The sequence below is a fragment of the Rhodnius prolixus genome, unplaced genomic scaffold, assembly GCF_049639745.1.
Source record: "Rhodnius prolixus isolate KJV_2025 unplaced genomic scaffold, Rpr scaffold_2, whole genome shotgun sequence".
NCBI classification, from domain to species: domain Eukaryota; kingdom Metazoa; phylum Arthropoda; class Insecta; order Hemiptera; family Reduviidae; genus Rhodnius; species Rhodnius prolixus.
Window position 1 is genome coordinate 19,148,225 of NW_027411592.1, and position 24,168 is coordinate 19,172,392.

The window sequence follows — 24,168 nt, forward strand, 5'->3', positions numbered from 1 at the left end:
TAGAAGTAAAGTGAGTGTTCACACTAGATTTTTTGGTACATTTGGAACTCGAAACAACCTCAATGAGTTAGTGAAAAACGACGCGCTTAAACCACGATTACAGGCACACATACTACTAAGGCTAAATAAAAAATTGTTTTATAGCACAGACATTCAGTTTTGTAGTCATCATGCTTAAGTAAACATCCACATCAATGAAAAAAAAAAAAATCAACTAGTACAATCACTTCTAGATATTTAGGGTTGCAACACTTCACATTATATAATTAAAATAATACAAATAATTTGGGCGTTTCTATTGAGTTTAATGGGAGAGATATTGAGTTGTTTCTCTATTAAGTAATTTCCTAATCATTACTATATTAGTCGCAAATTACTCTACTGGTCTATAGTTAGCTGAGAAAGAAAAACCGGAATAAGGAAAATTTTAGATTTACAAATTTCTAAATTTATTCGTAAATTTTTAATTTTTATTTATAGTAAATGTATCCAACAGATATATTTTGCTTGGCTTAAGTTACTGTGTCTTTTGGCTTTTCTGAAAAATAAACTTTGGTTATGCAAAGAAATTTTGTCTTAATTAAAATAAATACAAACATTTACTTAGATACTATCTGCTCAAATTTGCCTAATATTATTTTCTGAAGTTCTGAAAAAATGAGAGAAAACAAAAAAAATCAACGCTTGCAATTTACATGTGGTTGGTTCGACTAATAAATGCATAAATGAGTTTTTTACAAAATGGCTTTGATAGTTACGAAATCTCTAGCAAAACAAAAGGTTAATTGATCTTAAAGGACATTTCCAAGTTTCACAATTGCGGTATATAAACTTATTCAAAATTATTATTATTTCATTTTGTAATTTTAATTTGCCTATTTACACTGTCATAGAATAACACATGTGTAGGCAGTGAGAGGCTTGACTTGTAAAAATGTGTTACAGTTTTGACGTCATTATCACTTTTTTCCATGGAGATAAAGAGCAGAAGATACGACTTAGTTGTTCCGTGTTTAAACAAAATTTGTGACAAAAATTTAGTCACGTAGTGTTCAGTGTTGTATGATGTTGTTGTTTTGCCACAGCAGCAGCTTTTGCTTTTTCGTACAGCGGGAGAAGCTGCCCTTCATTAGCCGTCATTTTTAGCAGTTCTACTATTAAAGGTAGATAATTGTGCTTCCTGCGAATATTCTCCCGCCTACAAAAAAAATTTTATATAAATTTATTTTACTGAAAAATAAATAAATCAAGATTCTAGAATGATAAATAGTTCACCTATATCTGCTTCTTTTTTCTTCTTCAGCAGCGATCATGTTACGCAAACGACACATTTCAGCTGTGACATTGTCAGTCTCCATTCCTGATTCCTGAAAAAAATTCTCTTCAATTATTAATAATTTTTCGTAATGCTTAAAGAAAAAAAATCATATTTTTCAATTCTAAAAATATTTTTATCAAATAACGGTTTTATGAATAGAAATATGTTCGATAATGTTTTTTAAGAACTTTTATTGTAGGCACTGCTAGCTGGTGTTTATGTTGTTTCAAGAATAATTTGCAAGCGACCGTACCTTCCTTTTCATTTCTGACTAACCCCAATGCTAGGTAACTTATTTTTACAAGTAACCTTTTTTTGTTTTTAAATTTTAATTTACTTATTTCCACTGTCACAGAATAAACACAAGGGTAAGCAGTGAGAGGCTTAACTGACTTGGACAACTGCTTCTTTTCTTTGTTCTGCTTCCTGCAATAGGGGAGATCCTCAACGAGTCAAAGTGCGTGATTGAGGGTCACCACTTACTCTGGTATTTTGTTTCAATTTTTTTAAATCGGCGAAGCTACTAAATATACAAGATTGGCGAAGAGAAAGCTTTAAATCTGAACTAGACAATATCAAGTTTGGGTCACCATTTTTTATCCTTCATAATTTTTTAATAATAGCACAAACGCTGAAATTTTGGCGAACTAACGAAGTCTAACGGCATGCAAATTCCAATCAGACGCACTTCTAACATAACAGTTTTGAGTGGCACACGTGTTGCCGAAATTCCATGTAGAACGGCTTTTTAAACTTTTCTCTAACTAACTACAGTAGGGTTCTGAGAAAACTGTGAGACACACATTCTTCAAAAGTATTGAATCTGCATCATCTTGAAGATAATATTTCAGTTGTATTTCTTTATACAAATATTAAAAATTTCAAATTTAAATAAATAATTACGCAAACTGTACAGTGGAAAAATCATGTCAGTTCGGCCACTTTTATTTTATTTCAAATAACGTGCGTAATTAATCTTGAGATATTCTAGATATTCTGTATTTGGTTCTCAATAAAAGTAAAAACAATTAAAAAAAAAATACAATAAAACACTAACCTCAACTTGTTTTTGAAGTTTTTCAAGCCTCCTTTCGTATTTGAGATTTTGATCAGAAATTACTGCCATAAGATTAAAATGAATTTCTCCTTCTTTGTATCTGTAATAAGAACGATAAAAATAAGTCCTCTCAGTTATAATAATATAAAAAAAATTATAATATGAATATCATGACACCCTTAGTTAGACTGTGTACTTGTGAATCTTTCTTGGAGCACAGATAAACATAAAGCTACGTTCCATAGATATGAATCTGGAATTGTTTAATTTTCAAACTAAACGCGAGAATATATGAAAAATCAGTTTTTACTTAATTCCTGCAAAAATAAACATAGAAAAAATATTGAAATAATAGAAGAAATTTGCAAATCTCACGCGAATGTAGGGCTTGACACAGTTGTACTCAATCAGTATCGCAGCTTCCCTTATTAGACTCCAGAGACTGAGAGTTAATCATCCAAATTATTTTTCGAAAACAGGAAACTAAATATGTAAAGCAATCGCCTATTTCTTTCAGACGGGCTTAATGTCCAACTATGTAATGAAAAGGCACGTTGTGCCTTTGAAAACACACGTTGTGCTCATGAAAACGTTTTCTTGCAAAACAAACGTAATTTCTCATACATACCAAGAGCAAAAGAGTTTCCTAGCAAAACAAGTTATTGCAAATTCTGATGAAATCTACCAATATTGTATTTAATTCTATATTTGGCAGTAAAAACAGTGAAACTTTTAAAAAGATATTTTTATGTTGAAATATAAACGAAGCGTTTCCGCACAATTGAAAGAAAGAAGATCCCTGACATTGAATCTCTCATATTCAATTATTTCCGTGTTTATTTTTATTTCAATTAAACATACTTATTGATCCTTTTGAGAATAATAGGTCGTACAAGATCTAGCCAATCCTTGTCAGCAGGTATTGCACCAAGATCTATTGGACCCTCCATTAATCCATCAAGTTCGTACAATCTGCCATCGATAGGAACATAACCTAAAAAATATTTCATCAGTTTTTTTTTTTAACCTTAGTTAAAAGGAAAGTACCAAGTACTTAAATAAAAATTCATTTAGTTTGTATTCACTCCAAATTACAATTTCAAATTTCACACATAACTGCCCTATTGAAAAAAAGGTAAGAATGTGAATAAGCCTGAAATATTTCCTGACATTTTCTCAAATATTTCAGTGAGATCAGAAGTAAATGTTTGAAAGGCAATTTGTAACCTTTGACTTCCTTATTTTAAGACAGCCTACTTTACAATTGACTATTGGCCCATCTAAAAGAGTTTTCAATGAATTAAACAACTAGATAAAGTAACACTGTTGAGTGCTCGTGAACACGTTTTCTTGCAAAACAAACGTAATTTCTCATACGATGATAAAAGGAATCCTGAAAAGTGATATACCGTTTGAAAGTCCATTAAACAAGGAAACTTTTATAAAAAGTGCCTGCACCTAGGTCGGATAATGATCACATAAGGGCCTAATGAGTTTTCTTAAAAATTACGATTACTTTTATTTTTCCAGCATCCGGAGGATGATTGAGGCTGTTTGGAGAATAACTTATGCTTCGAAATGGTATCAATTTTTAGAAAATTTATCTGTCTTTCTAACCGAGTCATCAGAATCGAATTCGGACTAAAACTTCTGGGCGATAACATTTTTATCGCAAAAAAGTAATGATTTTAGAAAAAAAAATTAAAGTGACATCACTCAAGGACAGTGGAAAATATGAAGTTGGTCAATACGTCATTGAACTCCACTTTGGATGTACTACACACAGTAGGCCTACGGACATTAGTTACTGGTTCACCCTGTATATGCAATATTTATATTTGTGAATTATCACGTACATTTAGTTAAAAATTTAATTAATGAATAATATTTATACATAATAACATGTACGAACAGCTGTAAACTGTTATGTGATATAAGTAAATAAACTCCTTATCAGCAGGGGTACTTTGGTAGAAAAAAAATAAAAAATAAAGCTGTGGTATGTCAACACTGAACTTCTATTTTTTTCTATCACAGATTGTATGAAACATTTGTTAGAATTATAAATGCTTTTCGAAAATCAATACGACTCCAGATATTTTTTGTACAAGAAATACAAAGAAAGAATTCAGCAAACGAAAGATTTAATAAGTTTGCTTACCTACAAAATGATACACCTCTTCTTCTTTAGCACTTGTTTTATTGTCAAATTCAAACATGGCTTGCCTGTGAAAAATCACAAACAATTTTACAAAATCATTTTTTGTTTGTTCAGTTGTTAAAAAGTTTTCTAACAGTGTAACGTTAAATATCCAAATTATTTTCAGGAAAGAGAACATTATCCGATGACTTTTTAATTCAATGGAAACGTTCTGCTAGCTGCTAATTTCGGTGCCAATTCTTTTTTAAAAAAAGACTGAAGATTCCCTTCTTCATAATCACTTAACTTTTTTGACAAAGGACGCAACAGATCCTCACGAAATCACATAGGGCTACACCTTGAGTCAATCCTATTCAAAACATATGCCACAGATTCAAACTATAGTCGATGATGTTAAAATTCTATCACTCGTTCTCTGACGTACTGTTTTATTCTAAAGGCCAATTGCTATTCTTAGCTTCAGGTTTTGTACATTACCCAAGTACCAAGAAGTCCCCTTCTAATTGGCGCTACAACTCGCTTGCACGAATCTGGGCCTCCTATATCAAAGTTCGCCAGTTGTCCCGGTCCAATGCCACCACTATCCAGTTTCGGACACCAAGAAGAGTTCTCCCATCCTTAGAAACACCATCACTCACGGGTCTACGGGAAACTTATTTAATTATCTTACTTATCATTAAGTAATGATAGGTGCGGCACATTGCGGGGTTCACAAATTGTCAAATCTTCATTTTTTCCGGACAGTTTTACGTCCATCCACCAAATTAAGTGTCGTGGACGGAAACGAATAGCAAACATACTTTGCAATGCATCCTTTTATTAACCATTAAATAAAATCCAAGGTCTAGGCCGGAAATTAATCTAACCCAGCACCATTATACATCTTAACTTTACAGGTCTCGCCTCTAACCGCTCGGCTACTGTAGCGCCTAATATCTTTACTTAGTAAAGGTTTCTGAAGAAACTATTCTTATAACACTTATGCCAGAAAAGTAAAAGGAAACACAGCTAATTTATTTTGAGCGTTGCTAGAATCAGCAGTAAACATATGTCGGATATATCTCACATCTATTGATTAGCCTGTCAATTGGAACGTTAAAGAAGTATCTTCAAAAATTATGTATGGTTTGGGTTAGGTTAAAAGAGCATATTGGACAGAGGAAATGAGATATCCTCGCCAAATTAACAATCAGCCTATTAGGTTAACAATCCCATCTTCAATAACTATTAACAGTTACTAATGTTACTGAAAAACGTTTCTAGAGATGGAATATAGAATAAGTAAATAAATAAATTCAAATAAATTTACCGTTACCTACTACTGAATTTGAATTGAATTATTGGAACGACTTGCATTAGAGCACGGAGTTAATCAAAATGGCTTCTAAAATAAATTACTTATTATTCAATAGTGTTAATCTTTATTATTTGGGAAATTTATTATAAATATAAAAAGCTATTACTGAACCAAGTGCTTTGACACTTAAATTTAAGATGTTTCAAAAAGTGCAGTAAATCGATTTGTACAGTGAAAGTAGGTCTCAGTTCAGCTAGTGTATATCTCATTTCTACTTTAATAATAATAATAGAAGAAATAAATTGTCTACACAACAATATAAACTTAGTGAATTTTACCTTGCAAAAGAGTTGTGAACCTGCCTGATGACGTGAGCGTTACTAAGAGCAAGTCCTTTCATATTTGGATCGAAACTTTGACTAAATTCCTTGAATTGGGTGAGGGTTGCTCCAAGATTTAAATCCGGATGCTTGCAGTTTAATAGAATACTCACTATAGCTTGGGTAGCACATGCATTGTTTATAACCTGTGAATTACAGATATTAAATTTAACTTTTTGATAAAAATACGATTGACGTTACAGACACATTAGTTTAGAATTAAATTAAATAGCTAGCTACAATCAGAAAAGGAAAGAATATTACTTGTTTAGCAAAAAATATTTTTTCTAATCTGTTATCTTTAATGACTGTCCCTTCTGGTTCATCATCGGGTATCCATTTAAAAAGAAATATGAGCCCATGAACTGGTCTAGATGCAAAGAGAACACAAATGAATGACAGGTATAAAACATTGTTACCTTTTTTTTTTTAAATTAAATAATCATTTTTTATTTTATCTTCTTACTTCAGAGATTCAAATTGTTCTGGTTCCAAACTCCATAATTCTTCCACTTCAACTCCTTTACAACCTGTGTAACATATTATTTATCTAATAAAATCCTTGAAAATCAAGCTCAGTTAAAGAAATTAAAACACATCATTTAAAACACATGAAAACATAAACACAACAATTGATGAGTAACTTCGAAGAAGTACCATAATTACAAGATTTACATTTATAAAATCAATTTGTAATCAATCTACATGTAGATCCTCTGAAACTCTTAGAAGACAAGCAATTTCTTCACGATGATAAATAATCTTTGGATGTATATATTAAATCCACATAAAAGCCAGATGCTGAAAAGCTTGCAGTAAATTTTACATAAATATTTTTCTGTTTTACAGATCAATTTCTGCTTTGCATTGGCTCTTCAATGTATCATCAATCATTTTCAGTGAAATAAACCAACTAGAACTAAGGCCAGTAGAAGAATAATTAAGCTTAGAATTTTAATGGTAAAAATTGGACTACCAGTAATAGCTGAGGATTATTTCCGGTTTTTTATTCTATACCTGACTCACCCGGTCACGATTTACAGGCTTAAAGGTAATATTTAAAAAAAATAAATATAAGATACAAAAATAAAAGTTAGATTTTAAATAATTCTGTTTCCTGACTTGTCAATAGTATTCGTTTTTGGCATCACCAAAGAGACGGAGATTTTTAGTAACTTAAGTACCTAATAATGTCTGATTTATCTAATTAATGCAAAGTAATCTTATTTTATAAGTGAGATTATAATAAAAACTTCACTAAGAGCAATTCATAATAAAATGTAATATTTCTTACCTCTCTATTGAATCATCTTTGTAAACTGTCGAGTTCAAAACACACTATTGTTGAACATATGGTTGATATCAATGGTATTAAATTATGCCGCATTGCCAAAAACACCACACTTATTGTAGAGGCAGAAGCCATATAATAATTTAAGCGTATTTTATAAATTTTTCGCATTTTTTTCCATAAACTACTAAAGTAGATTTTTCGAATTTTGTGTATGAATTGCTTCTTGTGAACGCCGTAATTCTTATTTGAAATTTTATCCCTTAAAATTCAAAATCGGGATGTTGATATGAAGGGATTTTTGAACTTCCATCTCACGATTTTCATTAATTTTTTAAAATTATGAAATGTTAATGAGAATCACATTTTTTTAAATATTCGAACTGATTATTCTTGTGTATCGTGACGTTTCCCTCAAAACCACTTAATGGAACCAAGCTACATTCAGGAAAATTGGTACGACAACGAAATTGAGTAAGTTGGAAACTTGGAAAGTGCAGTAAAACAAGTCGTGAGTAGTGTTTACATCAAATCATTACTTTTATTCTAAATTTTAAATATGAAAATTATTTCTACACTGCATCTGCACACACAACTCATCCACTTTACACAACTTTTTTTTTTTTATATCTACCTTCCTACCATCTCATTACTTAGGAAATGTGATCAGATCTTCCTACCACCTCAGTACTTAAGAAATGTGATCAGATATCTTCATATGTATATCTCATGAAATATAATTAAAAACAGATAGTAAAATTATTGATGACTTACAAGAAAGTTAAACCTAAAAATATGATTAATACGATAGTTATAATAAACAGTTTTTGGAGTCCAAAATTATTTACCAAATTCTTTGATTAATTCTGTGAAAACTCCTGGGTCACTTTCAATGAGACACCAATTTCCAGCTGACATCGTTAATGTTCAGAGACCAAATTAAAATTACTGATTCACAAAAAACTAACCAAAACTAATACTCACATTGCACTTTACCACTTGCAACTTGGAACATTAAGCAGCACTAAGCAGCGATAGAAGTGACTCAGAATTACGGCATTATCGACATCAATGATCTATCGATGTTTTTCATTGACCAATTCTATGTGATTTCGTTGCTCGCTTAATAGCCGACTCACGCTCTTGCTGGATTAAAAGTAAAATTTTAACTTAATACTGTTGAAAAATTAATCTTTATACATGCGAAATTATTTTAGAAGTATTTTCTTGCAGATATGACCGAAAGCTTAGTGTATAACCTACAGTAAAGTAGTACTTCATTTACTTCTGGTTCTTATTTATTGGTGAGGCATTGAAAACTGTTTGCTGATTACTGAGTTCTGACTTCAGGGATTTAAGGTTACAACTGTGTCCTGTGCAGAGTGTGTGTGTATGTGAAGACGGATGAGGAGCGTAAGGTTAATAGTGAAGAAGAACCCTTACTGCATTTTAGTTCGAGGAATACATGTAATATAAAGAAAAAAATTTGCCTTGGATTCTTATTGGCAATATGGAAAGTAAACTACTCCTTCGACTATGGGTTTTTGTTGTTGTGTTTTGCCTTGCCCAAACTAGAATCCATAAATTGCCTATAAAGGTAATAAATATCAATGTATTATTTATGTTACATTATTAACTACATTATTTTTACATTATTAAATATTTTCTTACTTACTAGGAGGATGGAAGGAAATACATAGCGCTAAGCACGTTTGGCTTTTATAAAGGAGGAATTTTGGATGTTAAATTGTACAATTTTCATGCTAGTGATTGGAAAGATGACGATGTTGTAAGTTTATGTAATTAATATTTTAATATAATGATATAAATATTTTAATAATTTCTATTTTGGTTTCTAGTTTGGATTCAGCTTGGATCGAACTCTCAATGATGCAATGAATCCTTATTTAGATACTCATCAGGACCATTGCCTTCTAGAAGATTCTGTAGGATTAGTATCTTCAAATACTGCAGCTATTCTGTTCATAATGGATAGAAAAAAAGAAGTGTAAGTTAAGAAATATGGATCTTTGAAATGGATTTTATGTTTTTATTGTTATATGTAATTATTTTATTTCAAAAATTCATTGCAGATTGCATATAAACGCTAGTAAAGAACTAAACTTGCCAATTTACAAAGACCAGAGTAGTCTTCCAGTATTTCGCTCAAAACGAGATTCATTGAGTGACCAACTTTTATTTAGTGCTCCTCCAGAATCCACAGTTTCTCAATCGTCTTTTCTTAAGGATTTAAGTTAGTTTACCTCAAACTTTAAAAAAAAGTTAAAAAGATTATATTAAACTTTCTGAAAAATTTATTTGCTTAAATTTCTTGAAACTACTGCTGCATTATATGTTAGGTATAACAAGAAGGAAAAGGTCACCCTCTGATACTGTGACACAAGTACAGACTTTACCTCTTGTGAAAAACAAATTGGGTTACTATAATACAAATGTAAGTTATATTCTTTATTACAAATGTAAGTTATTTCTAAAAATAAAAATATTTAAAACAGGGACATTACCCTTACCTTCAAACTAGGAATCTTTTTCAAAAAATGTTCCCTGGTAAAAACACTGTTCGTTTATTGTATTATTACTGATTAGTTTATTAATAATTCTATTAATTAACTCTGTTCAATTAGTAATATTTTTTGTTTTAGTTCGTGATTTTGGTGGCATCAGAGAAATCTGAGGGTCTGTATAATCTCTATTTCCATAGTTGCCCAAATTATGGTAAGAGATCTGTTAAGGTTGATTTTAATGTAAGTATAAGTGTATAGTAGTCTGTTTTTACATATAATCCCTAATTTGTTAAGGTTAAGGTTACAAGTAAATAAAGCAAAAATCGTAATGAATATTTTTGGAATATTGAGGAGCGGCCATTCGTTTAGATAAACTTTTTACCGAAGTTTCGGCAAATTTATTTCCTTCTGTAGGATAACATTGGAAGTAGTTGGTTAAACACTTTGAAATAATTCAAAAGTCAACACACTAAGAAGCCAGCTTATCCTAAGGAACCGAAACGTCAGTAAAACAGATTTTTTCATTTATGATGGCTTCTCTTTATTCAAGACATGAATTTATCAAGTCGAAACAAAAATATCAGCAATCGTAATATTACAAAAAATAGGTACTTTTGTAAAACATTATGCGCTAAGTATATCCAAATTTAAAGTAAGTTTAAAGTACCTACACCTTATTTTAAATATAAATTATTCAGTGTTTTTGAAAAAGTATTAATGTGTTTCACAGATAGAGATAGAAGAAAAGAATAAAGATAATTACCTATCTGCGGGAGAGATGCCATTAAAAGCTCTGTATTTCATGATGTCAACACTGTTCTTTTTATCAGGCTGTTTTTGGGTTTTCATATTGGTCAAAAGCAAGTAATGTCATCATTTGATAATAAATTTTTAGCTAAATAATATTAAATTAATATTACATACATAAGTTACTGTAAAGTGCTAAACTGTTGTGAGGAAGTAAATGACGTATACCCAATATTGATTTCTTTAATCGCTCGTACTACTGTCTTGCTGATTTTATGTAGATTTTTCAACGTAAATACTAGTTTTTAGGCCCATGATTAGTTTTTCAAATGGATCTGACTGTACAAACGCAATCAAAATGATAAGTGGAAACCGCAGAAAATTTAAACTTTTTATTTCATTGTAATACTACTAGGGACTCGACATTAAATTTTTGCACAATTAGTTTACAAATTTAGTTTTCTCGAAATGTCAATTTGATGTTCGGATTTTCTCTCTTTTGAAAACGGCTCCGTGAAACTTTACTGGAAACAACATATTGTAAAACCATCTATTATTGACAGACATGTTCCTCAAATCATTTTCATGACCAGTAAGCAGGTAGAGCTAGTAGTGATCCAACCTTATCCTGCGTTATTTACGCAATTTTGGATACGCTTGTCTAGGTCTGTCAGAAAGCGTTCAGGTTATTTCACTTAAATTTTAAAGATAATTGCGTGAAAAAAATCATGTCAACCTAAAGTTGAAGAGAAGTACAACCGCGAGGGAAATTTTTACTCTTTCCTACTAACTTCGTAAGTTGGTCCACTTCTACTGAACGTCCTTTCCAACTAAACTTTAGTGGCTTTAGTTAGAATGAAGTAACGAATTACACGATTCTTTCGTCAATGCTAACTCCTGCCTTTTCGTATACAGTGATCGGCATCTCATACTCTCATATTTAACCGTCTTCCCAGTGACAGTTAACAAGCTCACCAATATTTGTGACACTGGTTACTCGGGAATCAAATCTAGGATTGACAAAACCCAGATATTTATCTGATCACAACTTTACGTTCTCATCTCTGCACAAAATTGATACAGCGCTTTGCTAGGTACCATATGAATCTTGCTCCAACAATGCCCCTCTCAAGATGGATTAGCTTCATTAACATAGTTACGAAGCCAAACGACCACAGGTTACGAAGACCTGATATGCTCTAAGTCCACGTTTCTGAGAGATTTTCACGTTTTTTTTTGTTGCAAGCCGATTCTGATACCAAGATTTCATCAAAAATTTGCTAACGGGAAAACGTTTTTACTGATGCGATTTTTCGCGAACTTTTTTGAAAGGTTTGATTTGAATTTAGTTGAATCGATGGAAGAGACGATGGAAACACATTGGATTCTGAAGAAGCACCAAATTACCCTTTAACCTCGAATATTACGTTGTACTTGATCTTTTATGTAAAACGGTTCTCAGAATAAAAAATTCTCTGAGAGAACTGCCGTTTTAATCTTTAATTTCAGATCCTCTTAAGAACAACTGTTACTGCTTATTTAATGTTGAGAGGCAATCATTAGTAACGAAGAAGAGCGATTTTCATTAAGATATTTATTTCTCAGATCCGGGAGAAAAGTATAAGTTATTAGACCTTTGGCGACCTATAGGACCCTTCAGCAACCACTCCACTCGGTTATATGAGAAATCACTGAGTAGGATTCAAATATTTCAAATTATGTTGGGGTATTTTAGCGGAATCTAATATTTTGGTTTGTGTAACTGCCGTACATATTCAAGGAAGAAGAGTAAGTACGGTTAAGCTTGACTGCTTCCAAATGAAAATCCAATCATATCAGCATTTAATAATTACAATCCTTACTACCTGCTATTTTAGATATTTACTTTTTTGAAATTATTCTGGCAAAATTTAGTAGAAGAAAGTCTATATCCAGTTAAACTGGGTCAAATTAAAACTAACTGTAACCAATTACCTTCATAAGACTTCAACAATTTAAATTCGTGGGGGATAACAGTGCAAAATGAAGTTAAAGAAAAAAAGAAAAACCAGCATTGGTACAAATGCTCTTTCTCAAGTAAAAAACCTGTTCAAAATCATATATCGAAGGGCAAAATTTCTCATTTACTGGACTATTTTATCTCATTTACTGGACGGTTTGGTAATCATGGATGTGAGACGTGGGAAAATTCTCCGTTAGGTTTATGGACGAGTGAGTACAACAAATGATTTCTTAAAGATGAGAAGTATGGCAAACTTCTAGAACTATGTGGTGAGCCATTGTAGAACTATTAGCACACATAAAATAAACTCGCTTAAGTTGCATAGGCCATGATGTAGCGAGAATGCCAAACTCTAGTTTCCCAGGAAGTTGTATTAAACGCCGGGAGGTAGAAGAAGGAGGTAAAGACCGCGCTTGTGATGACGTAGAAACTCGTCTAAAAACCATTTTGTCTAAGACTGAATTGAATGAGTAGTTGAAAAGGCCAAGGTCCAGCCAATTTAATAATAAAAATTTTAAGTATTCCTTTAAATTCAGAACTTTAATAAATAGAGGAAATATTGCATTTCACACTTGAGGTTTTTAACTTCTCTAAGAATTAATTTGTCATAGGCATACAGTGTTCAAAATCCATTATTTGATGGCCGCTCTAGTGTACCTGAAATCCTTATCTCTCTTATTTCACGCAATAAATTATCATTTTATTGAGAAAAAAGGAGAACATGTTGCAGCCTGGGCTATTCTTTACTACATAGCTCATTTGTAAGTTTGACTTATTTTATTTTAATCTCTTACTATTTGTATTTATATGTAGTCACTTTCTATAACTTAAAATTCATGTACTCTCAAACTATTTTAGGTTAAAAGGCTCTGTTCTGTTTATAACGATTGTTTTAATTGGTACTGGATGGACGTTTATAAAACACTTGCTTTCTGAGAGAGACAAAAAAATTTTCATGATAGTCATACCGTTACAGGTGAGCGCATCAATAATTACATCTTTTTATTTCTCCTATAACAAGACCCGATTTTGCGTGACAACATAACTTCTTCGATAAAAGCGGCCAAGATATGACTATATCATTGATGGAGTTTTTGTTCATTTTTTAACGTTTATAAACTTTGCTACTAAGACTGCAATTGAAAATAGGTAAATTAGGTCGATTACAACTAAGATTTTTGCATTAGATTAATACATGTGTAGGAATTCTGGCTTAAGTTTTCAAATAGGGTAATAAAAATGAAAAATTTCTTTTATTAATTTATATAGATTCTATGTTTCAAAGGTTGAAACAAATACTTTTTTTAAATACTCATCTAAACGAACATATAAAAAGAACGTGTAATAAAAATAAAAGATAACAAATTACTTACAGTTAGGTAATGTTTTTTCTTAAAAAATATAGCTCATAATTTTTACTTCCAACACCAGTAAGGAATAAATATTTTTTAGTTCTTTGTTTAAATAGCTCATTACGAAAAAATAAAATAAAATAAATTCTAAAGAACTTATACAGATAAATGTTCGGTGATGAATAGAGTTATCTGTAACTCATAAATATGTGTGATAAATATTTTAAATACCTAACCCACAGGTGCTTGCTAATGTTGTAAAAATTATAATAGAGGAATCTGAAGAAGGTGACATTGAACATAAAACTTGGTTGGATGTTTTCATGCTGGTAGATCTTCTGTGTTGTGGAGCCATTCTTTTTCCAGTAGTTTGGTAGGAAGAATAAAGATTAACTCTATAATTTTAATTTAATCAATCATTATTAATTGCTTCTTGGGCGTAAATTTTAAATAGTTGAAACATATACCTGGGCCAAAAAAGTCTGTGAACTCTAACCTAAATTTTATTACTTTTATTATTATCTTAGTAGAAACTTCTTTTATTCTCAAATGAAATATACTATTCGTTAGAGGGAAACCAGAGTTTTTCATTTTATATTCAATCTTTTATTTTTGTTCAACAGGAATATCACAATTAAATGTTTAACAAAACAACACCCCAAACGAATGCAAAAAAAGTCTGTGAACACTTGGCAGATAATAAATCATTCTTGCACATTGTACGTGTATTATAAATTTTAAAAACTTGTAGGACCTCCTTTGTTCCTAATCACTTCCAACAAGCGAGCTTTCATCGATCCTACTAATTTTGTGGTCGTTAATGTTGGAATTTTATCCCATTCTTCTAAAATAGCGTTTTTTAATTGTTCCCGGTTTCTTATTTCTCTTTTATTTATTTGGCGGCTGATTTCATCCCACAAATGTTCAATTGGGTTAAGGTCTGGCGTTTGTGAAGGGGTGTTTAGGCGCCGGGGTGTATTATATAAAAGCCATTCCCGAGTTTTTAGTGCGGTATGTTTCGGGTCATTGTCTTGTTGGAAGACAAAAGTTCCCTCCAACCCTAATTTTTTTGAACTTTCTCTTAAATTGCGTCTTAATATATCCACATACATATATTGGTCCATCTTAATTAGATCTAACTTGCCCACTCCTTTAGCACTCATGCACCCACACACCAGAATGTTGCCTCCCCCATGCCTAAAAGTTGGCTTTATATTTTTCATTTTCATTGCTTCATTTTGTTTTCGCCACACTTTTTGTCGTCCATCAGACCCACAAACATTGAATTTCGACTCATCTGAAAAGATTACGGTTTCCCAGAAACTAGAAACATATTTTTTCGCGAAATCCAATCGGCGCTTACGAATTATTTTATTGATAAAAGGTTTTTTCCTTGGGACTCGACCGAAATAATCGTATTCATGTAATTTATTTCTAAGGCTGGAAACATAGTGGAGCGGCGAGCAAAGCGGCGATGATATCGAAGAGCGAAGCGGCGAAATCAAACACAAGTAAACATATGGGACCGCGCATAGTGGCGAGCAAAGCGAAGATAGAGCAACTCTATCTATTTCTAGTTTTTGTTTTTGCCGCTTTGCTCTTCGCTATCATCTCCGCTTTGCTCGCCGCTCCACTATGTTTCCAGCCTAATTGTCTGCGGTGTTACGCTTACACCATAACCACTTGATAATTCTTGACAGATGTTTTGAGCACTTGTCTTGGGTTCTTCTCGAACAGTCTTCAGAATTTGCCGTTTATGAACGGAATTAAGTTTTGGTGGCCGTCCACTGCGTGGCCTACTAATCACATTTCCGTACTTTTCATACTTTTTAATAATATTATGTACCGTTGAAGAGTTTTTTTGAACTATCTTTCCTATTTCTCGAACACTTTTTCTTTCATTTCGCAACCTCTCAATAAGTTCACGAATCGCTCTAGGAACTTCCATATTAGCGGGTAAATATGTACTAATTAGATAATTTATTCATAAAACTGACTGCTGTGGTTTCTACAATACAATAGGGAACTTTGAAACTCTATTCAATTGTTTTTCTGTTTGTTATCTTAAAGTTTTTACACATTTATACAGCTGTTCACAGACTTTTTTTGCATTCGTTTGGGGTGTTGTTTTGTTAAACATTTAATTGTGATATTCCTGTTGAACAAAAATAAAAGATTGAATATAAAATGAAAAACTCTGGTTTCCCTCTATCGAATAGTATATTTCATTTGAAAATAAAAGAAGTTTCTACTAAGATAATAATAAAAGTAATAAAATTTAGGTTAGTGTTCAGAGACTTTTTTGGCCCAGTGTATATTACCCAATTTATTTTATGATTTTTATTCAGGTCTATCAGATACCTACAAGAGGCGGCATATATAGATGGCAAGGCTGCAATTAATCTAAGAAAGTTAAAGTTATTCAGGCATTTCTACATAATGATAGTATGCTACATTTATTTTACCAGAATTATTATCTTTCTACTTCAGGTAGTTAAATCATTTGCATTGTTTTTTTTTGTAACATATGTTCAATTGCTCTATAAACTAAGTTACTACGTACCTAATTAAACTGTTTCATTATTGATTTTATCAAATCACTTAAATTTTTTTGGAATAAAAGTAATTTACCGTCAGTTTTAAAATATGTAGCTGCATACAAAATCATTTGATATTTTTAAAAAATACTTCTTTCTGCTCACTAAACTAGCATTTTTTTTTTAGATGACAGTTTCCTTTCAGTATGAATGGTTAGATGAGATGTTTAAAGAAATGGTGACTTACGTATTTTTCGTACTAACTGGTTACAAATTTCGGCCTGCGTCAGCAAATCCTTACTTTCAGTTGGGTCAAGATGAAGATGATTCTCAAGTCGACATAGTGTGAGTTTTTTTTTTTTTTTAAATCTTACTCTTTATATTCAGGGTGAACCAGTAAGTATTGTCCATAGACCTACTGTTTGTAGTACGAGTACATCTAAAGTGGAGTTCAGTGACGTATTGGCCAACTTCATATTCTCCACTGTTCTTGAGTGATGTCACTTGAAATTTTTTTTCTAAAATCATTACTTTTTTGCAATAAAAATGTTATTGCTCAGAAAGTTTTAGTCCGAATTCAATTCTGATGACACGGTTAGAGAGACAGATAAATTTTCTAAAAATGGATACCATTTCGAAGCATAAGTTATTCTCCAAACAGCCTCAATCTTCCTCCGGATGCTGGAAAAATAAAAGTAATCGAAATTTTTAAGAAAACTCATTAGGTCCTTATATGATCATTATCAGACCTAGGTGCTGGCACTTTTTATAAAAGTTTCCTTGTTTAATGGGCTTTCAAACGGTATATCATTTTCCAGGATTCCTTTTATCTTTGTATGAGAAATTACGTTTGTTTTACAAGAAAACCGGTTCACAAGCACTCAATTAGTGTTAGTTTATCAAGTTGTTTAATTCATTGAAAACTCTTTTGGATGGACCAATAGTCAATTTTAATGTAGGCTGTCATAAAATAAGGAAGTCAAAGGTTACAAATTGCACTTAAAAAAAAAAAAATTGTAACCTTTGACTTCCTTATTTTATGACAGCCTATATTAAAATTGACTATAGAGTTTGCTTGCTTTTATTTTTCCAGCATCCGGAGGAAGATTGAGGCTGTTTGGAGAATAACTTATGCTTCGAAATGGTATTAATTTTTAGAAAATTTATCTGTCTTTCTAATCGTGTCATCAGAATCGAATTCGGACTCAAACTTTCTGAGTAATAACATTTTTATTGCAAAAAATTAATGATTTTAGAAAAAAAAATTAAAAGTGACGTCACTCAAGAACAGTGGAAAATATGAAGTTGGCCAATACGTCATTGAACTCCACTTTAGATGTACTACACACATTAGGCCTATGGACAATACTTACTGGTTCACCCTGTATAGTGCTACTTATGAATTTGGACTTACTTTTAAATTTTTATTCAAAATCCCTGTTTTTCGATTTATTTATGTAGCCTAATTACTATGAATAAATGTAAAGAGTAATAGTAATCCTGGTTATAAAATTTTATAGTTAAAATACAAGAAACATATTTGCACAAAGGGCATATTTATAAAACACGTGTGCCGATTTAATGTAGGAATCCCCATATTGTGCTAAAGTATTATTTTTGCCATCATGCAGCTAAGAAAAACCTGTTAGATTGATGGTAACCCTTAAATGAAATTTATTGAAAACTGTTCGCCGCTGACGGCTGCCATGCCATGCATAGCAGTCTAGGCTTACCTTAGTTGTATATTTTCCCAGATTGTCCATTTGATGAATCCAGTAGTGTAATTTCGTCCCCAAAATTGGCATTTAACGTCCAAAATACTAACAAGTGTCTATTGTTGTATAACTGACATGTTATTTACTGCCGCCTTATTATACAATTTAGCTGTGTGTCTGGTTTGTACTTGAAGGGATGGTTTGGTGAAAGTGTCCTCTGCAACACCAACTCAAGTCATTTTTAACTTGGATTTGGAGTCATCTATAATTATAAAACATGAGTCCAGTCAACTCTTATTTAGCCTGTGTAAAAACGTTTACTGACTTTCCCTTTTTCAAAATAGAGACACTGCCATGTATAACCATGTATAAGTTTTCAGGTTTTTTAAATTTATCTCAGAATTTTTAAAAAATTATAAGGGAAGAGTTTTGGTAATGGGTGATAAATGTTTTACCGTAGAATAGATGATCTATATGTCGGATAGAATTACTGTTTGATTTCATAGTAGAATTTAGTTCTGAGTAAAAAAGGTTGGTAAGAAAGTTGGAAATCTCTATTTCATTGATTTCTATCTGAATTTCTTCACTAACATGTTGTGGCTTACATTTTTCAAAAAGCTCATGCCATCCACAATCTTCTCACTTTAGAAGTAACATTAAAGATTAAACAATTTTGTAATTTTAAGCCTTATATTTTATTTAATGAAGTAGTTTTTCACAGTTTTCCAACAATTTCGTTTGGCTTCTTTTAGTTTTCTTCCCAAATATGATAACTACTTTAGTATTATTATTAAATTAGAAATAAAGTACTGTTAAGTATTTTAAAAGAATACCGCCGCAGGAACTTAACGCGAATTGTTTAGTATTGCAACTGATCAAACACTGCCCGTAGCGTTCTAAAATAGTCCGTCACATTTGCTGAAGCTATACACCATTAGGCCCTTTGCAGTATATTCGGAGCACTCCAAATTCCGAATGGCAGCCTGTTGCATTGGACGACGGATGTTTTATTAATCAGTTAAGAAGTGATGGTCATCAGGTTACACTTCAATGTATCTAAGTGATTTAGAATTTTGAAAAACGGGGTTGCGTATCAGGATATGGTTAATATTTTTAATAATGATTTTTCTTTTTAATTGTTCTAACTTTTAAAAAAATAATCTTTTCACCACGAATGCCAACTTCGTGGCTTCTTATAATAAATTTGGCCATATAGAGTGAAAAGAGTCAAAAGTTCGAGAGATTTAGGGGATGAAGGAGTATTATATATTACTAATTATTACATTTGATCTATATTGTGTTAGAAAAGCCTTTTTTTTATAATTAACTGTCTCCTGAATTTAACCAGAAATACATACTTAACATTAACTGTAGCAGTTTAGATAAAACATTTGAAATTGAAATAATGTAAAACTGCTACTAAAAGTATGTATTAATTTGGAAGATATCAATCTTTATTATTGATATATATTTTTTTAAATTTATTTTAGAGTAAGCCAGTGCGGTGTAACTGAAGGAATCAGCAAACTATCTAGATTAAACAACGAACAGAATGAAGAAGATGCAGAAAGTCTGCCGGTGTCTAAAAGAGAAAGCAGTCATGAATATGATTAGAAGATTGGTGTGTTTTGATAAATATCTGCCGACGGTCTTTGCAATGATGTACTACCAACTGCGAGACCAATATATTGACATAATAGTGTATGTCTTTCCCACCTTTCGCCTTTAATTTCTCATTTGCATAATTTCTATTTTGAACTACTAGAAAGTAAGTAAACAAAAAAAATTATTTGCATATTGAAATGTAGCCTTAACTTAATTTCTTAGGAAAGACTGCAGTTTTTACTAAAAGTGATTTGGATTTTCTGATTATTATAGAAGTGAGTGAACGTTGTTAATTTATTGAAATTACTTTAGAATTGTATTATTTATTTATTAATTTTGTTTCCCCTTAAAACAAATTCATTGAAAAATCAAATATGTTTGGAAATGAAAAAACTAGACTTGGGCTTCTGCAAAGTATATGTTATATATATATATATATATATGTGTGTGTGTGTGTGTGTGTGTGGGTGTGTGTGTGTGTGTGTGTGTGTGTGTGTGTGTGTGTAAGAAAGATAATTGCACGACCGGGCTTAGAAAATTCTGCTATTAGTTTTCTTTTTCAATGTTACAAGGAAAAAAAGTAATCGGGGTGGTCTCTAACAATTACAAAAATAATTTAGGAAATTACACAAAAATGACTTATAATTCGCGTTTAGTTTTCCGCGTATTGTATTCTTCATTTAAAAATTCCGTACCCCATTGTTTTCATCATCTTATTTTCATTATTGTTTCGTTTTTTAATTTATTTCTTTTTTAAAGGTTTTTCTATTAATTAGGACACAGTCGTTTTCTTCAATCTCACATGTGCCAGTACACGATCAACATATTTTGTAAAAGAAGATACAAATATTATTGCAATTCTAAATTTTTATGTGACATAATTAGATATTTTTTTGGCGGTTGAGAAAACAGATTAATTAATAAAGTAATAACTAACTTTTCTGGCAGTATCTGTTTTTTGCTAACTGGAGCAACTTAATCGTATTCCGTCCGCAAAAATAAAATAAGAATAATACTGAAATGATAGTACTAGCTAAAGGGAAATTTCGTCATTTAACATTTTAAACACGAGTAGTCCTTTTTTTGAACTGCAGGTTAAACAAAGAAAAAAAGAATACCGATGGTCACACTTTTTACAAGTCTGAAAAATCTAAACACAGGGATGTTATATAATAAAGTCATAAAATCATTGAGAAGCATTTCACATTTACCCAAGATAAATGATTTAACCATTTTTGAAATATTTCAAATATTGGTGAAAAATTACAACCTAAACTCATAATATTCAGAATCCCTTTTTTGGTTGTATGTAAATACAAAATTTTAAATAATTAATATACTTTTTGATTTCATATTTTTATATTCATTTAAAGTAAAATGTTATAAATTTTTATTTCTTCAGTCTTAAATTATTGTTAACTATTCGACTTCCAATAATTATTAATTTGATAATTTATTCCAATAGCCTTGAATTAATTAAGACCGGATAACTTTTGATACATTCTGTGAACTAATAAGCATTATTTTTTATTCAATGAAGTGCAAAATAATTAACAATTTTTAATGCTGTACTTTTATGTGGAGTATTTATTATTGCTTTAAGGAAATTAAAAAAAAGGATAAAATTCAGAATATTGTGAAGAATGGATATTTCAATAGAATAAATTCTCCCAATCATATTTTTCCAAGATACTTATGCAAATTTGTTTAGAGCTTTATTGAAATAAAAGCGAAGCCTGATCATAAAGTTTACATTTTAAATAAATCATGGCAACAGGGAGAAACAACTTAACCAATTAACCTATTCAGATAATGGGTAATTAAAGCCATCTTTACAGTTAAAACATTTTCGCCACAAAATATCAGGTTTTAGCTGCTTATGAAAAGCATTTTGTACCATTTCTATTTGTTTTCTAATAATTTTGCAATGCTTGAAAACAGTTTTTTTTCCCCCAACCCTGCTATTTTGAGTCATAGTTCTAAAATCCATTCGGGGATTCTTAATAAACCGAGTGAGGTTTATACATAGTGGGTACTTCGTATGGTTCTGTTCGCAATTTTGGAAAACATTTTTCATTTTATTTTAAATCTCATTTTTTTTAAACGTCGGATGATTTTGGTATTTTTTTAAACTACGTTAAAGTAAATGAATACCTTGTTTTCCAAGGCAATAATAGCAGGGCCTTCGCCTAAACTGCATGGCAATCAAAAAATAAGTCCGCTTATTACGGATGATTTCCCTGATGAAAATTGATTCTCTTGCTTTGCTTGACGATTACTTTACTTTTTATCCAGATTTTATGGATAAGCGAATCCTCGAAGACGCCGTTAGATGATCACAAAATTTGGCATGAGCCATGAAATATATTCTTTTTCATCACAATTTTTTTTTTCTTTTCTCTTTTTTTGTCTCAACTAACGAGGTTCTTTAGGAACTTCTCATGAAGAAAAGGGAGCCGGCAGTTAGATAGCTATTCGCTGGAGCCAACTACCTTCTCTCCACTAACCATCAAGGAGTAAATAATCCTCTCCAACACGTGGTAACTCTCTGTTCAAGACTATATTTCTTTCCTACACGTTTATCCAAGACAATCCAGGGCAGTTTGTTTAGAAGAGCATATTTTATCTGGGGGTCAAACACTTCCTATCGCCAATTTTCTACACCGCTACATGTATGATGTTTGAGAATGGCTCTTTTGCCTACCTCTTTGCCTCAAAGTGAAGAGGAGCAAGATTGAAGATCTCCTAAATGGGAATATTATAAAATAAAAATATTATAAATAATGTGTATGCATAATTTTGGGTTTTTCATTTTAGTTAACATTACCAATTTCAAATGAAAGTGCAGCGCGATATTCTCCACATTTTTCTTTAGTAGTTTAGAAGTATGCTGCAATAGCTTTGTTCCGATTTACTTCCCTTCTGAATTTTATAATTTTTTTCTTATGAGATAACAAAAGGGTCATCTTGTTTTTTTTTTCTTACAAAAAGGAGCATTCCATTTTTATATTTTTTTTGCTACGTCACCCATAAAATGTTGATACAAGGAAATGACTAGTCAAGTTATATATAGTTAAAAATTTGTTATGTAAATGTAGTAATTAAGATTTTTGTGTATAATAATGTATTATATGTTAATGTAAGATTATATGTATTTTGTAAATATTGAGAAAAAATAAAAGACAGTGTGATACATTAGATTCATTACCTTAAACTACATAGACAACATAATTTAGGATTAATATGCAGACACAGTTAATAAAAATTTATAAATAAGACTTATCTATTACAACATAAAATTTTGAATGTATTTTATTTACAATATTGATGAATAAACTGTTTTTATTTAAATATTGTTTTGAGAGTATAATAAAGCACTATTTTTTTTTTTTGTCACGAGAACAACTTAAACATCATTTGCCACATTGTGGAATACATTTCCCGATTACAAGTGAAATTGGCAAATTTTTTGTCAATGGTATAGTATCTTCGTCGTAGCACGCGCATTTCTTCATATAAAGATACGAGAAATATTTTTGAATCATGTTTTAAGATTCAAAATATTTGCGTTAAAAGTAGAACAAAACTATCAAATCGGTACCAGAAAGACAGGGAAATTCGACATCCAGCAAGCCCAAAACGTATAACTTAAACTAATGGTTGAATAAAAGTAGTGAGAACAGACGCCCGACTTCCTCTCTAAAATCTTGAAAGTTGTAAAAAATGTTTTTCAAACTCGAATATTTTATAAATGTATTCAACATATGCAATAAAATAAATTTTAAAGCAACCATACATTGAAGATATATGACACCTCAGATCCTCACTTGGTTGATGCATTGGACAGACCAGTGATATCACATCAAGGTTAGGATTCTTCCAATCTTTATCGCAAAATTTAATATTCTTTCCAAACAGAAAGAAACCGTTAAGTTAGGTCGTATTTCTAGTTAATCGGTCTTCAAACTCGCAATGTTATCAGGTAATTTAATTGTTAGAAAAGTGCTTACATATGGGGATATAATACTAAAGAGAGCCTATCCCATCCACAAAAATCGCTAAGTGATAGTGCCCGCAAAATTATTTCTAGCAAAGTGATTGGTTAATTTTACTTGTACCATGTATAAATAAAAACACTGCAATCTTTTTTTCTAGAAAATTGCAAAAAAAAGTTCAGCAAA

The 24,168-nt window shown here is 31.2% G+C and overlaps 2 protein-coding genes across 6 annotated transcripts; one reads left to right on the forward strand and one right to left on the reverse strand.

Moving 5' to 3' along the window:
* Window positions 1–448: 448 nt before the first annotated feature.
* Window positions 449–8,626, reverse strand: Uch-L5 (ubiquitin carboxy-terminal hydrolase L5). Of its 2 annotated transcripts, none has more exons than XM_074118386.1 (9): window positions 8,489–8,626; window positions 6,680–6,743; window positions 6,478–6,583; window positions 6,172–6,359; window positions 4,537–4,601; window positions 3,237–3,369; window positions 2,376–2,475; window positions 1,276–1,367; window positions 449–1,198 (listed from the first exon to the last, which is right to left on the reverse strand). In XM_074118386.1, the coding sequence occupies exons 1-9, from the start codon at window positions 8,517–8,519 to the stop codon at window positions 1,042–1,044; spliced, it is 936 nt and encodes a 311-aa protein (XP_073974487.1). In that variant the 5' UTR covers window positions 8,520–8,626; the 3' UTR covers window positions 449–1,041. The 2 variants fall into 2 exon arrangements, with proteins under 2 accessions (XP_073974487.1, XP_073974486.1); XM_074118385.1 differs by having other exon boundaries at window positions 8,353–8,493.
* Window positions 7,525–23,191, forward strand: LOC141449195 (protein GPR107). Of its 4 annotated transcripts, XR_012455388.1 has the most exons (15): window positions 8,521–8,661; window positions 8,738–9,101; window positions 9,183–9,293; window positions 9,364–9,512; window positions 9,598–9,758; window positions 9,865–9,959; window positions 10,168–10,269; window positions 10,760–10,893; window positions 13,390–13,539; window positions 13,637–13,754; window positions 14,373–14,503; window positions 16,479–16,620; window positions 16,855–17,012; window positions 19,873–20,150; window positions 21,082–23,191. XR_012455388.1 is itself a non-coding variant. In XM_074118363.1 (14 exons), exons 2-14 carry the CDS (start codon window positions 9,015–9,017, stop codon window positions 19,994–19,996), a joined length of 1,662 nt encoding a protein of 553 aa, XP_073974464.1. In that variant the 5' UTR covers window positions 7,525–8,015; window positions 8,738–9,014; the 3' UTR covers window positions 19,997–23,191. The 4 variants fall into 4 exon arrangements, 3 of the variants coding, with proteins under 3 accessions (XP_073974464.1, XP_073974465.1, XP_073974463.1); XM_074118363.1 differs by lacking the exon at window positions 8,521–8,661 and adding an exon at window positions 7,525–8,015 and having other exon boundaries at window positions 19,873–23,191; XM_074118364.1 differs by lacking the exon at window positions 8,521–8,661 and adding an exon at window positions 7,525–8,015 and having other exon boundaries at window positions 8,855–9,101; window positions 19,873–23,191.
* Window positions 23,192–24,168: the final 977 nt, after the last annotated feature.